Raw genomic sequence first — 16,220 nt, 5'->3', positions numbered from 1 at the left:
TTACATTTAAAAAGTTGTTTATTAGCCTGCCCCAGGTTTACAGAAGAATTGGCCTTATCCTTCTTTCCTTCCTTCTCCCTTTATTTGGTTTTTATATTTTGACCTAAACCTCAGCAAAAATTTGGAGGAAAGGCCTGCACCCACTGAACTTGAGTTTTCAGTTCAGGAGGTTTAATGGTGATAATCTGGATCATTCCTCATGCAACATCTTGAGCATCACAGAGAAGGTGAATGTGTGCATTGTAATAAACATAAGAGCCTGCACGTGTTTCAGAAAAATGATGTCTTATGGGGGGATTTTAGAGAAAAGCTGTACATTCTTCTGAAATATTTGTTTATATTAATACATATGTGTAATATAGTAATATGTGTAGTATTTATTTTCCTACAGTCAATGTATTTTTTCTTTAAATATTCTAAAAACAATTAAACCCGAGAATCTATGAATTGTCAGCAAAGAAGTCTTCCCTTCCAACACCAAAATAAGTCAAAAGTAAATTTTAATACTTTCTGATAAATGTTCCCAGTACTACTCCGTTACACCCATCAGATCACAGCGTGGACACAGAAGCACTGAGAATCCTGACAACTACCCTTGAACACCCTTCATTTTGGTTGTTTCCATTAATTATTCAGATTTTGAACATCTGTTATAAAAGAATGTATTAATATATTCGTGTACATAATTTACGTTTTTTTCTTTTTTTTTTATACTGGAGTATAGCCAATTAACAGTGTTGTGATAGTTCAGGTACACAGCGAAGGGACTCAGCCACACATATGCATGTATCCATTCTCCCCCAAACTCCCCTCCCATCCAGGCTGCCACATAACATTGAGCAGAGTTCCCTGTGCTATACAGTAGGTCCTTGTTGGTTATCCATTTTAAATATAGCAGTGTGTACATAATTTACTTTTGATAATTAAACTGAAGCTCTGAGTTAATGTTGGCTCCAGTGAAGTTTTACTCTTTATCATATATCTTCAATGCTAGAAAAACACTGATTTTAAAAAGTAACTCTTGAAGAAATAGTGGACAGGCTTCTTTTCACATTCATGATAGAACCCAACCTAATTTTTTAAAACGTTCAATGCAAATAACATGTAACTTAGTGTAAAGGGTTGCAGTACTAATTTTCTGTGTATAATGCTTTTATACAGCCCTCTTATAATCTACTCAAGTAAATTTCTTATTAAACTTACCTGAGCTTCATTTGTAAAACCTTTTTGAAAATGAAGCTTAATGTTGTATATGTGTATATATATATGTATGTATATATATATCAACACATTCATTTTTTAAAATCAATATTCTCACAACTACCTCAAATATATTAGTTCATAAATCATCAGTTTTTCTTAAACACAAAACCACATTTCTATCACTATTCTGGGTTCTCTGGGGGACTAAAAAATTTAAAAAAGAGATCTAGCATTCACTCGATCCCTATGAACATAAAGTTTGTAATCTGGTCTAAATCTAGCAGCATCATTGTACAAATAAATAAAAATTCAAAAGTAACCATTTTCTCCTTCCTAGATTATAGTATATTCATATCCACATTTTTCTTTTGTCCACTGTCTATTGACCTATAGCTGGTAAATGTTACCATTAGATTTTGTAGGCATGAGCTAATAATTTTAAAAATATAAAGTCTGCATAGAAATACAAAGCCTGTTATCTTTTATGGTCTGAATTTTAAAGAAACTACTTGCAGGAAATGCCATCTTCAATATAGGTAAGAATGTTATTGCTAAGCCTGGTCATTAACAGTGCCAGAGTCATAATTAAGGTTATAGTAGAAAATGTAGACTTTTTTTTCGTTTCTTTCTTTCTTTCCTTTTTCTCTTTAGTGACTGAGATGCTGGTAAATGTCCTCAACATCTGCTCAGATGATGAACTGGGGTCAGAGGAAGATGGATTTGATGGTAAGAGCCTTGAGCCTTTGTGCTAATGCTGTTTGCCAAGTAATTACTTGGCGTCTCGTAGGTAACCCTAAGAATAAATTTCTAAGATTTAGATGTGTAAATCATAACATACTGCTGAGAATGAAAGATATTATTATATTTTCTAGTTGCTTTGAAAAAATGCAAGAAAAAACTTGAGAGAATTTTCCCCTTACCCTGAAAACATAGTTGAAGCTGCGAACTACTTCAATAAACATCTTTCGGTAGCTCACATTGCTAAGTGAGTTTTTTGGTTCTTTTAGTGAGGTTGTTTCTGTCAATTATTCAAATTTTGATGTCTATGATAAAAGAAGATACTTACACATTGGTGTATTGGTATTTATGTCAACCCCAATATTTTTTCATGCCTATAATAATCAATGAATAAGCTATGAGGTTTTTTATTGTTGTTTTTTAAGATACTATTTGGTATTCAGTTACCCTTGAAGAATACACTTTCTATAAAAGACAAAAGATTCATGAGGTGAATGAAGATAGAAAAAATGACTCTGGCTCTTACAAAAGGACCCCAAAATGAATGGAAATTTACCAAAAAAATGTAGTTGGAGGAGGAAAGTGCAAAGTTCACTTCCATAAACATTTACTAAGTACCTGCTCTGCACAGGGCACTCGGGATTCCAAAATGCATTAAAGACCTAAGAAGAAGTTGCAGTCTGGTTAGAGAGACGGATGTGTAAACATTATAATATCAATAAAATAAGTAAAGGGGGAAGGTAGCAGTGGAAACTAGATATTGTGGCAAGTTTAAATTGATAAAATTTTTACCTTTAAAAACTGCACTTGGGTAAAATGAAGCAAGAATGTGGCCCTTTCCAAAAGTTACTATCTGAACAGCATGGTTTAATATTTACTTGGGCTTAATACAGGTCACATCTATGAATGCAGAATACCTAACTCTGTAGGCAAAAGTAAAATAAAAGTGTCCATACACTCATGTAAATAGAGAGTATATGCTTAGGTAAATTTAAAGTGTACAATTATTCCTACCATCTCATGGTTTAAGTAAGAACTTACTTAAGTAAATATATTGATATATTTTAAAATATTCAGAAGCTCAGTGGGTAGTCTGTGCTTTATCCAGATTCTAGATGTTTCATATGTTATAGCCACAGTTTACCATCATTAACTTTTCCAGGGTAGTGATATCATTTAAGAGATGTTAATCTTCCTAGTGGAAGATTAGGAAGAGGCTATTTTTTCCTCAGGAAAGAATACTAATCTGGTAGAATCTAAATCTTAAAAGAATCTTAAATCTTAAAAGAATTAAAATCTTAAAAGAATACTAATCTGGTGGAATCTAAATCTTAAAAGTCAACAGACATTTTGCACGGCTTTCACTATGTTCCTGTTATTCCTCAAAGATTAATTAGCATTAATGCAGTGATGCATCTCTGTTAATAGATCTCTGTTTTAGTCAGGTTTATTGACCAATAATTATAGTATAGACAACATATTAAATATACAACATATGGTATATTCAATAGAATAAGTAAACCTGCATATAACTGTAATTATGTTAACCCACTCATTCAGCAAATATATATTGAGTACCTACTGTGTGCTTCCAGGTCCTATAGCCAAAAGTATCTGCACATTTCAACAGTGCAAGTAGTATTACCAAGACCACCTCAGTGTTTACTTCACTTATAGTGAGTTCTCTTTATCCACCCATTCAGTCACTTACATGAAAGGATATATTTTGGAACTTCCTCTGCTTTAAAATTATTAGTTCCAGTCAATGTACTGTGCTCATCAGCAGTTGCTTTTAAGCTTGTTTATTCCAATGATAGGAGTGCATGTCCTTTTCAAGGCACTTGGAAGAATTTTTTCTTTCTAAGCAGACCAGTGAAATCTTACTACCATGCTTAAATCTTAGGTTAGTCCTGCAGAGAAACAGCAGGACTAAAATATGGGATTTTTCAGTTCAAATCTCACAAATTTACCCTCTAAGGAAAAAAAAGAAAAGAGAAGTAAAAGTTTTAATTAAAAAATATGTTTAGGGCTTCCCTGGTGGCGCAGTGGTTGGGGGTCCGCCTGCCGGTGCGGGGGGCACGGGTTCGTGCCCCAGTCCGGGAGGATCCCGCATGCCGCGGAGCGGCTGGGCCCGTGAGCCATGGCCGCTAAGCCTGTGCTCCGCAACGGGAGAGGCCGCAACGGTGAGAGGCCCGCGTACCGCAAAAAAAAAAAAAAAATGTTTAGGGCTTCCCTGGTGGCGCAGTGGTTGAGAGTCCGCCTGCCGATGCAGGGGACGCGGGTTCGTGCCCCGGTCCGGGAAGATCCCACATGCCGCGGAGCAGCTGGGCCCGTGAGCCATGGCCGCTGAGCCTGCGCGTCCGGAGCCTATGCTCCGCAACGGGAGAGGCCACAACAGTGAGAGGCCCGCGTACCGCAAAAAAAAAAAAAAAAAAAAAAAAAAAAAAAAATATATATATATATATATATATATGTTTAACTTAGAATATTATACATTTCAGAGTAAATCATCAGAAATGTTCTTTAGTGCTTTATTTTAACACGGCACAAAAATTATGGATTTCCTCAAAGGTACTCAAAGAACAACTTATAAATCTTCCCAGAACTCTTTAACTCTTTTTGGAACAATAGTTTATTGAGAACATATATTTAAGTTTTTTTTTTCCTTTTTGTGTGATATTATTTTCAACCTCAGGATAAAAGTTCCAGTTCTCCCACCCTGTTCCTCCTGCAGGCAGCCTGCAGAGTCTGTCTCTCTCTGGGGGCTGGCCCTCTGCTCTGCCTATCAGGCTCCTGGGCTTGTGGTTGGCTCCAGAGGTGAAAGCAGGAATCAGAAGACATCAAAGGACTTAATTAAAGCACTTCCTGCTCTTTCTAAAGGGGAGCCATCTCTTGATGAGTCCTTATCAAACCCTTCTCAATATTTTGCTTAGTATCCAACTTCAAGCTGCAAAATCCAAGGCAGTAATGGTGCCTTTACAGCCCATGCCTATCTGTGTATCTTATCCAGTTGACTTCTTTGTGTTTATAAAGTCTATTGCAGACAGAAATTCTCCTCCTATCCTTGAGGAGTATAGGTGTGGGATTAATTTTGCTTCTTTTCTATGTTCTGTCAGCTCCCCTTTACCACTTAACGGTGACAATGGCAGCAGCTAACACTTATGTGTTAGGCATCATTCTAAGTCATTTATATGTATTAACTCTTTGCTAATTGTACCTTTTGACCAACAAAAATTTGTAATTATTAACTATCATTTACTTTAAGGAAATTTTCTAGGTTATTTATGTTATCTCTAACCCTCAAAACAACTTTTTGACATAGGTGCTATGATTATCCCAGTTTTACATATGAAGCTAGACAGACTCAGGGCAGTGAGGTTAAAACCTAAGGTCACAGAGTTAGTGAAGTAATGGAGCCTGGATTCAAACCAATGTCTGCCTGGTTCTCAGGCTCTTGAACTTTCCACAACCTGTGATTCCAGTGCTTGAATTTTTTTTTTTTTAAACAGCATGATGCTTTTTTGTTTTTAACAGAACAACAGTAATAGCTAAACTTATACTTTAGTTCGTTCTGTTAAACATCCATAAAATTACAAAAAAAGATTTTTACATTATTATTAGGCCATGAAAGCCAAAGCAAATAAAATAGTTTTGTGCTACTCTGTTAACCTCAATTTACTCCAAGAAGTTATGTGTTTGATAATGTGAAAAATTGTATTGTATCTGAGCAGACAAAGAGTCTCCTGGCTCGCCTAGGCTTCTGCTGGGTAGAAATCATGTCATGAATCTCTCCTCCTTAGCTTCTGCCTTACAAATAAAGGAATTTGATAGCCTATCTAGAAAAAGATCACTGTTTTATATTGGTCGATGGTTCCTTTATGTTGAAAATAAAATACTAAACTTCTTTTATCTTGAAAAGTTTTGAAGCACTTTAATGCCAAGTGATGTCTTTTGAGGATCTAGTTTATATGTATTGGGGTCTTTGATTCCTGTTTCCACTTCTGATTTTGGATGATAAAATGATAGTCTGGTTTCAATTTGGGTTTGTTATTCACCAGAACATTTCAAAGAAGGAAGAAATCCAAGTAGATGTATCTCATTTGGTAGTTGATTCTCATTAAGGAAGAAGACTCATTTCAGACCAAGGATTAGTAAGTGATCCCAAAGTGTTGGCAGGGGGTTGGGGGGAGCTGACAGAAATCAAGCAATCTGCATCACAGAACTTTCTTTACTGTTCATTGTTATAATAAGGAAGTCTGGAATAGCAGTAAGTATTAGAAACCTAATGACAGTTTCATGAGTTAGAAATATTTATTTGGAACTTTCTTTTAGCTCTAAAATCTTAGACTCTGAGATCACTTTATCTATCTATCTATCTATGTACAAGTTATATTTGAAACTATGATATGTGATAAGTCTGGCTAACAGGAAAGAATTGTGGAGGTAAAACTGAAATCCTGTAGAATAAGAAAGGAAAGAAAAAAATAATAAAACTAATACATTTTAAGCCAAATATAGTTTCAGGCTGCCCTGGAAAGACTTAATATTAAATTAGAATTTATGTCTCTGTTTTCATCTAAGGAGCAAACCACATGGTGGAACTCTTATCCTTTATCCACATTTTTGCCTTATCCTAATGTTAACCACAGGCAAGTCACTGAATATGGGATCAGAGCAGTTTTTTGCATGCCTCTACGAAACCATCTAAATTGTATACAAGAAAATTATCTCCCATCATCTGCTTTGAATTATTAGATAATTCTTCAGATCTAATATCACGGGTTCCAGAGTGTCTCCCCACTGCTTTCTGTTTAGCTTTAAAAAGCCATACAGAACTTTTTAAAGTACAAAGTTGGGAATTAGTAGGACTAGCGTGGCATCTTATGGGTCCTTGAGGAATACCACTATATAGGGTTCGGGTATATCATTTTCTACCGAAGCTGTATATATTTGCCATGATGAATGTTTGAGATGAATTTCATCTTAAAAATTCCCCTCTGCTTTGTGCCTCTGGCAGCACATTCGCTAAGAGCCATTAGCTTAGAGCTCTTCCTGTGGCTGTAATTATTGTCATTTCTGAGCAACTCATTTCAGCATCTCATATTTCATGTTCCCAATGTGAAAAAAAGTTGTGTGTCTGATAATAATTGGCAGTTTGGGAGAAAAAATATGACATGTTAATATAAAAATTACAAAGAAATGTTTAGACATACAAAAAAAGAGCCCTCAGCAGCACTGTGGCGACATGATTCTTGTTCTATCAACTTTGAAGCATAACCTGCCATTGGTGAGCAGAGGAGTAACATCATAAAAGCAGTGTCTGAGAAACAGCAAATACTTTCCCCAAGAAAATGCTTGGAGAAAGAACAAAGGATTAGTTGGGGTATAATTTAGGAACTTAACTATTTCAAAGTTGAGGTGACTAGATCGGAACAATGATAGTGTTAATAATAAAAGGAAAAGGAGGCTTCCCTGGTGGCGCAGTGGTTGAGAGTCCGCCTGCCGATTCAGGGGACACGGGTTCGTGCCCCGGTCCGGGAAGATCCCACATGCCGCGCAGCGGCTGGGCCCGTGAGCCATGGCCGCTGAGCCTGCGCGTCCGGAGCCTGTGCTCCGCAACGCGAGAGGCCACAACAGTGAGAGGCCCGCGTACTGCAAAAAATAAATAAAGGAAAAGGGAGATATTCTAAAGAGCTGGGCTTACAACTATGGTATCAGTGGGGCAAAGGGAACAAAAGTGGATTTGGACGGTTCAAACCTCAGTACCTAGGAGGATGAGAACACTTACGGAAAAACTTCATCCGTTTCAGGGAGAAAGGAGTTCAATGACAGACATGAGTTTGAGTACACACATGACTCTGGAAATGCCCAGGCAGGATTTGGAAATGGAACCCTGGAGACTGGGGACAAAATCGGGTCTGGTGACAGAGGCTTTGAATTAAAAGTCACAGCCGAATCTACTAAGAGTCAAACAGGCCTCCAAAGTTACTGATGTGGAAGGAAATATCAGAAAATTGAGGACTAATCTGTAAAATTATCCCTTCTTTATGAAACTGGAGAAAAAAGACAAACAAGTGAAAGGGAAAGGAGTGATGAGGGAGACAGCGTAAGAACCAGGATTGTGGAGCAGTTCAGGCAGCAGCTATTTTAAAATATTTGCACCAAATGCAGAAAAATTACTGTGAGATATAAGTCTGACCAGAAAACCAGAAAGTGAAATATTAGGGCATAACTTTGTCAGATAACAGATTATTGAAAAGAGGCAAATAGCAAACTTTGTTTTCATTTTTATAATAGCTAAAATAGAAAATTGAAATCATTTTTTAGAAGGCCAAAAACTAAAATAAAATTCAGAGTACCCTAATTTTGATACCATGTTATATTTCTATCTTATATTTTTATTTCCATGTAAAAGTATTTATTCATGAAATATCTTTTTCTGTGTATTCAGTGGCAAACAAACACATGGCCTCTGCCTTCACTAAGCTGAGAGTCCAGTGAAATAAGGAACCAATTGTCAATATGCTGGTCTCACAGAGGATTTAGAGGCTTGCAGGAAGGGGTGTGAATGGGGATAAGATATTTGATAACTGAAGGAGGAAACATAAAGGACACCTTTCTCGTTCTCTTGGACTTCTGACAAGGGAAAGAAAAGCACTTTATGTATTTTACTGCTTTAAGAAGTATGGCCGTGTGAGAAATCCATATAATTTTTCCAGAAAATTATATGCAAAGATGGGTATCAGTTCACCAGTGTTAAGTTCTCTTATCTTTTAAAAATAACTGAGTTTGCATGATGTAATTGGAGAAAGGAAAGGATGACACCTATAAAAAGAAAGATTAGTCAGTATTTTGTAAAAGGCTTTGTAGTTGCTTGTCAGGCTTTTGTTAATTACCTTCCAGTTTATGGTTGATTTTTTTCAATTACTTAATATTTCAATGTGTAATTTAGAGGCTAAATCATTTTCGTCACTATAAACGTATCCTTGGTACTCTGTACCCTTTATAGTACAGGTAACTGCTTTTTTTCATCAGGGTTGTGCTATAAAAAGGAAACAAATAGTTATATCCAGTATATCATTAAAACTGAAACATGTCTAAAAAAATACACAGACATTTACTAGGTACTAGGGTATGACCTCCCATCATATATATGGCTATTGATATTTTGGGGCCGGGACTATCAAACAAGGTACCTGGTTAGCCGTCATACTGTAGTCAGTATCATCAAGTCTGACTTATATGTGATTACAATAATTAAAATCTTTTTAAGTTGCCAACTTAAATGATACAGTAACATAGACATTAAAAGTACTGCTTTCTCTTCTTATTGTACTACATGATTTTGCACAAATGAGTTATATTAGCTGGCATAATTTTCACATTGCACAGAAGTGCAGACTTTGGGGCTTCCCTGGTGGCGCAGTGGCTGAGAGTCCGCCTGCCGTTGCAGGGAACACGGGTTCATGCCCCAGTCCGGGAAGATCCCACATGCCGCAGAGCAGCTAGGCCCATGAACCATGGCCACTGAGCCTGCGCGTCCGGAGCCTGTGCTCCGCAATGGGAGAGGCCGCAACAATGAGAGGCCCGCGTACTGCCAAAAAAAAAAAAAAATAGTGCAGACTTTGCAGAGCAAACTAAATGTTAAAAAAACAGTCATCTCCCTAGTAGAGCTAATTGGTTGGATAATGTCCACCATTGGCTAAAATGCTTGCAGTAAATAAAAGTTTATACTGTATTCCATAGACACCTGTACTATACACATATACAATATTCACAGTTTTAAAAATCATTGTTTTTTTGTAGCATTTGAGTTTTCCTTCAACTTATGGTGACATTGGCCAACTTATATTAAACATTAGCTATTGCATATCTAAGCATACACTTGGATTAAATGTATTTATAAAATTTATTTGAGAAGGAAGTCCATGTTGTATACTAAGAAGGGAAATAAGCATGGGCTTTATAATCCTTAATGTATTCTTTAGTTGAAAGGTATTAAAGTAGAGAGCTCTCTTTTTTCAACAAAGGCAAAGATTTTGTGTATATGTATGTCTCTATATTTTAGAAAAACTTCACTTCTCACACACAAGGTTGAGGTAATTGACATATGAAAGAAGTGTTCTTCACAGAGAGAAGTATAGGGGGTAATGTCAGCTTGCTGAAAATTGATACCCTAAGAAAATAAGATCCAGTTTTCATGCGTTTTTGGCAGAGCTTACGTGCTTCTCTTTGTACTAAAGCATTTTATGGGTCCAACTTCTTAATCTGAAGGTTGTACTTATATGAGAATAATTAATAATTGATTGAACAACAGCAGACAGTCGTTGTAAGTCTGAAGTTTGTAAAACATTCTCTTTATAGTTGTTTGATCTCAGATGGCAGGTTTAAAGGCCATATGAAAAAGTTTAATGAATGCTCAGAAAATCTAAAGTTTAAAAATATTTTTCTATGAGGGTAATCTATTTTGGCTCTCCTAAAAATCCCTTTTATTCCTTCATCTTTACTCCTAGCTTACGAGAAGCTATGAAACTTTCTTCCAGTTTTTCTTAGAATTTTAAAGAAATAGATATCTTGATTTTCTTTGGTCAGCCCATCTTTGTGAAGCGGTCTATTTTTTTGCCTCAAAGCAAAGCCAGCAGCATCCTGGATTCTCCCCTTCTCCCCTAGTGAACTGGCCATCATCTGGGGCCCAGCCTTTAGCCTGGTTGGCACAAAACACAACTGGGGCCCCAACTTAGGCAGCATGATATTAATGAAGATCACACAATCAACCTTTTAATTTACAGTGAGAAATGTAACTGTTAGAAGAACTGGAATATTCACTTCTGCACAAGCACTTCCTTCTTCTTAATAGAAAGAGCAAACATTTTTGAGTATTGTATACCAATGATCTATGCTAAGTGCTTTAGCAGATAGCACAGTACCTGGCACTTGTGTTTGTTGAATGTTGAGAATGAACAAACGAATTAACTTAGGTAATTCTTCCACCCACCTGGGAAGTAGATCACCAGCCTGCTACTGTCATGAATCCTGGTTTGGGCTCCCCACTTCCCAGCTGATGACCTTAGGTCGACAACTTACCAAGCGAAATAATACAAATAAAGCACTTAGAACCTTCCTCATTTTTTAGATGAGTAAGGTGAGACTTACAGAAGCTTAGTAATTTATCCAAGGTAGCACAGCCTGTAAACAGGGGAGCTGAGACTCAATAGGTCTTTTACTCCGGAACACAAGTTCTTCACCACTGTGCTATTCTGCCTCTCACATGCCAGTTTATTCATTTGTCTTAAAAGAAGTCGACGAGCCAGGTATTTATGATCTGAAGTCTTGCTGTAAGGCCAGAACACTGAAAGGCCATTGGCCCCTGGACAGTACTTTCCTAGACAACGTCAGATGTTTGCCTCAGCTTCTCTTCTTTCTTATGCCTCTGTATCTGACCAGTACAGTTTTTGACTGGCATATCCCTTTCCTCTGATAAGATAATAATATATTTCAGTGATGTTAAAGTCTCACGACCTGGGAACCATTCTGTCTGTTTCAGTTGCCTCTGCAGGCCTGTGCACTGATCATTGGCCAGAACCTAATGCTCATTTCCCTATTTACCTTTTTGGGCAAAATCTTCACTACATCCCCCCTGTACTGACAAAACACCCTGCCTAGTTCTTGAATAGCATCAGAAGATCTTCGAGTGGCTTTATTTCACATCATCTCAATACATGCCAGCACCTTGACCATCCTCTGCTGTCAGACGACTGGAGCAGTATTACGTCTTTCAGCCTGCTTTTTTGTCGTGCTGTCAAATGGTACTCAATTAGCTTTCTGTCTAGGGTATAACACATGGGACAATCAAATATGATATTTTACTATATTGGTTTATTTTTTCCTTCAATTTCTGTAATTTCAGAGATAACATTTAAATATCATTCTACTATTTGATAAATTTATAAATCCATAAGTGTCCAGAATTAAATTCTGGTCTAAATGCTTTCTTCCAGCATTTAGCACGTATGCACAATTAGGTCCTTAATAAATACCTTTTTCAACTGTTAAATCCTCATCTATATCCAAAATAATCCTGACAGATGAAACATCCAGGCATTATGATTGTTTCTCCTATAGACAATACATCTACATTATTAGCTTGACCTTTGTTATTTCATTTCATTTTGCTTTTATTTTCATTGCCAGTTTATAAACTTGATGCATTTCTATTATGATACAGAGTTCAATCCAAATGAGATTTCACATGCTATTAGTTTCTACTTTGGTAAATATAAATAAATGGAAATGTCCTCTGTAAGGCATAGGCTGAATATATGATAGTTTCTTGAAACATAGGCTGAATATATAATAGTTTCTTGAAAAATCAACGAAGCCTCCTAATCTAGCTTAAAGTCTTTAATTTTTACCCAAGTTATAATCATGCTTATAGCCAATTGCTGCGAGTCTACCAAGGAATTATTGAACAGATGGAACGCAATGTCTCAGAGAACAAAAGTCCATGGAATCAAATTAGCGCTTGGAAACGAAAGTATCTTTTAACTACATATCTAAGATAACCAGATAATGACAGTTAGTCGACATGTGGGAGCAGTCTGTACATTTTTAAGACTTCCTATCTGAAGAATCCAGTTATGTTTTATGACAAGAGAAGGTGGAAGAAACTGTCTAGGCTGTACTGGCCTTTTTGAAAATCCATTACACAGAAGAGTCTTTTTATTCAAAAAAATATATTTTTTCAAGGAGCTGCCGCTTTCAAAATGACATATAAGACAGAATAGCCTTATGCCAAATATCACACCATCGTAGATGCTATTACATGCTGAGATTTTAGTTGAGCTAAAAAACATATGGAAGAAATTCAGAATATGTGGTTTGGAGTGATTTGGAATGAGTAGCCATTATGTCCCAGTTTTATCACCTATGGATATGTACTATGCTATTGTTAGAATTAAAATTAGAAAGATATTCCAAATATTTTAGGTTGTAATCCTCAAAAAGATGAATTTTTACAGAGATTTTTAAAATTTATTATCCTAAAGGTGTTTTTCTCTGCCTAAGAGAGTAAGCTACATAAGCATTCATATAGCTATTATGTGAGGGGCAGCACCTCCAGTCTCTTTGGACTAGATTTAACCAGCACTGACCCTAAATGGATCAGCAATGCAGGATTCTCAAGTCATGGCTGGTGACAACTGTCACCTCTAGAAAGTGATTAATACTTGATAGAGCAGCTGTCTTCATGCCAGAATATTTGGACCATTGGGGTTACCCAGAGAAGTTTCAAGAGGAGTAAGGGAATCTATTTTCACATCCTCAGTTTCCATATGTCCTCATTCCTAAAAATGATCAGCCTGGGAACTCATCTGAGCTGCAAGGCTCACTGCAGCCTCTCCTTTCCCACCTCTTCTTTCTCAGTTGCTTTTCTCTCATTTTAACAAAAAGGCATGGGTCTCCCTAAACATAGTCTCTATGAACACTGCCTGGAGTACTAAACAAAGAGACGTTGGAGAAACTCAATGCGTAGGAAGTCTCCTTAATCAAGGCAGTGTAACCGCCCTCCCATCTTTATCATTAAGGGATGCATTCCAATCAAATTACATTTCTATGTTTTTTAAATATTCATAAAAATTTATCATATGTTTGTGCTACTTAGCTCAGTTATGTACTACTGATAATTGATATTGATTACAAAGGAACTTTGAAGGCTTAGGGCCTTATTGTCTCAGGAAATTTTAAAAAACACATTTCATTTAAATTTCTAAACATATTTTTGGCAGCAAAGTATAATGTGATAAAAATATTTTAAAGTATAAATATATAATTCACTAAAATAAAATCAGGAAAATGGAAATGCAATTTCAAAGAGAAAAGGACTACTGTAAGATTTCTAAATATCAATGAATGTCTTGTTCATGGATTTTTTTCTTTAAATGGATGATGGTAGGATGAAATTGCTATGATATTTATATGCCATTGATTTTTAAAAGAAGTAGTATAGTCATTTCATTTTAAAATGGCAATGTTTACAACATTATATTGCTTACAATTATTTAAACTCGGAGGTGAGAATAGTATTCTTTGGAGGATATACTTTTGTAGATGCATGAGTAAAAAATGTAAAGGCCACAGTTTTAAAGCCAGTCCATCAGAATGAACACAATTTCTCAGTGCTTATGGTGCTGTCCCTAAATCCCAGGACTCAAGGGCTTGGTGGTGTAGAAAAGTATAATGAAGCACTTGTCAAGTTCACCACAGCCAAGGGCAAAACTGGGTAGATGTTTAAGTAATTTCTGTATAGCCTTGCTTGGTTGAGGTATAGTTGCTCAAGGTCTGTTATTTTTAAACTAGGTCAGAGAAAGAAAAGACAAGAAAATAAGGTTTGGGGATTATAGTACATGTTTTGGCCTCATAGCCTTAATGGGGGTCAATTTGGGATATGTGTTCTCCCAGATAAGACCGTCTATATACTTATAATTTCACCATCATTTGTAAAGAGCCATAAAGACCAATTATGCAAGGTTTTTAGAGGTTTCTGAAGACATATTCTGCCTTTGCCTTATATCATATTTCAAAGTGCTGATTTGGAAGGAAAACAAACTAATTTTTGTCTTTAATATAACACAACAAAAGATATTTCTTATCTCAGCACCTTATGCTTTGTTCCATCAGTAACCTGTATTCAAATTCAGTAATTGCCCTATGGTGTCGGAAAATAAAATCTGGAGACATGTCTAAACTCTGCTTAAAAATAATGAGTCATAATCAAACTTTACTTTCAAGTAGAATAGGCTTCTTACAGAGATGAACTTTGTTATCTTTTTAAAAGTTTGAAAAGGTGGTGAGTTTTCTGTAATATTTTCTCAGAATTTGAATTAAAAGCTTTAAGAGATTCGAAGCTTGCCAGCAAAATATAGTTCTTAAAATAGATCTTTCTTTTGAAAAAGCGTGAAATGTTAATGTATATACACTCCTTTTAATATAATATATTTCATTTAAAGATATATGCTATGGATACACTTGTATTAGTTAAAAGTCCTTTAAAGAAAGAAGCCTAAATCATAGCAAAACATTTGAAACCAATATAATAATGAAGTGGAAATTTTCTGCTACTTTTTCCATTAAAGAGTAAGCAATTCAATTTTTTGCAAGCTCCTTTTTCACCTTCTAATAATATGAAAATATTCCTCTTTTATAAGATATTCAAGTATAAAAAAGATTTTTTGCATGTATTTTTAATGTTTTTTATTATGGTAAAAGTCACATAGTATAAAACGTACTAATTTAACCATATTTAACTGTACAGTTTAGTGGCACTAAGTACATTCACATTGTTGTGCAACTCTCACCATCATCCATCTCCCGAATTTTTCAGCTTCCTAAACTGAAACTCTGTCCCCATTAAACACTAACTCCCCATTCCCCCTCCCCACCCCCAGGCCCCTGGCATCTATCAATGCATTAAAATTTTAGACAGCTCATCATCACGTCTTACAGTTGCAAAAAGGTATTGATACCAATTAGAATCTGTTGAATTGGGCTTATCTTACCAGTCCAGTTTCCCCCTGGAGATGGTTGGAGGAAGGAAGGGGTGAATGTCAGTGCACTGAGAACTTTTCTTCATTGCCTCCTTTGGGAAACTCATGCATCCCCCATATAACACGAAGGAAGGGAGGGATGGAGAGACCTCTCTTCTTAAAGCTGCTCTCTCCCTTTTCCCTCAAAACCAAGCTTCTTCCAAATACAGTGGGGGTTTTTGACATTTTATTATGAAATGTTTCAAACATAAAGGAATGTTGAAACAATTGTATAGTCAATACACACGTACCCATCACTTACTTTCTACAATTAACATTCGATTATATTTGCTTTCTCACATCTCTGTCCCTGTATACAACCATCCGTCCATCTTTTTATTTCTTTCTCTTTTCGTTTTTTTGAAGAGGGGCGGGTAAGTGCAAAGTAAGTTCTCTGTACCTCTGTGATAAATGCTAATGTCTAAACTTCTTATTTGTCCCTACTGCTATGCTAAAACCTTTACAATTTAGCCCCGGGCATGCCCTGCTTCTCTCCTCATTCTCAGCCTGCCCTCGCCCCAGTGAGGGCAAACCCCATTCACACCGGACTTCTGACCATCATCTGAACATAACATGGATTCTTGTGGCCTCCACATGCTTGAATATTCTCCTCCTTCTATGGAGAATTCTCCTTTCTCTTTAACTCTTATTTATCCTTCAGGATCCTTCAACTATTACCATTTGGGTGATTATTTTTCT

The 16,220-nt window shown here is 36.2% G+C and overlaps 1 protein-coding gene across 2 annotated transcripts in view; it reads left to right on the top strand.

The window, feature by feature from the left end:
• The window catches only part of PPP3CA (protein phosphatase 3 catalytic subunit alpha), a 292,969-nt gene that overhangs the window by 261,995 nt on the left and 14,754 nt on the right, over positions 1-16,220 (top strand). For both annotated transcript variants that reach the window (XM_082653807.1, XM_082653806.1), the window contains exon 10: positions 1,855-1,929. In XM_082653807.1, the coding sequence (XP_082509933.1) occupies positions 1,855-1,929 (75 nt within the window). The remainder of the gene's footprint in view (positions 1-1,854; positions 1,930-16,220) is intronic.

This window comes from Grampus griseus, assembly GCF_964374135.1.
Source record: "Grampus griseus genome assembly, chromosome: 4".
Taxonomy (NCBI): Eukaryota; Metazoa; Chordata; class Mammalia; order Artiodactyla; family Delphinidae; genus Grampus; species Grampus griseus.
This window is presented reverse-complemented; position numbering and strand designations above follow the sequence as displayed.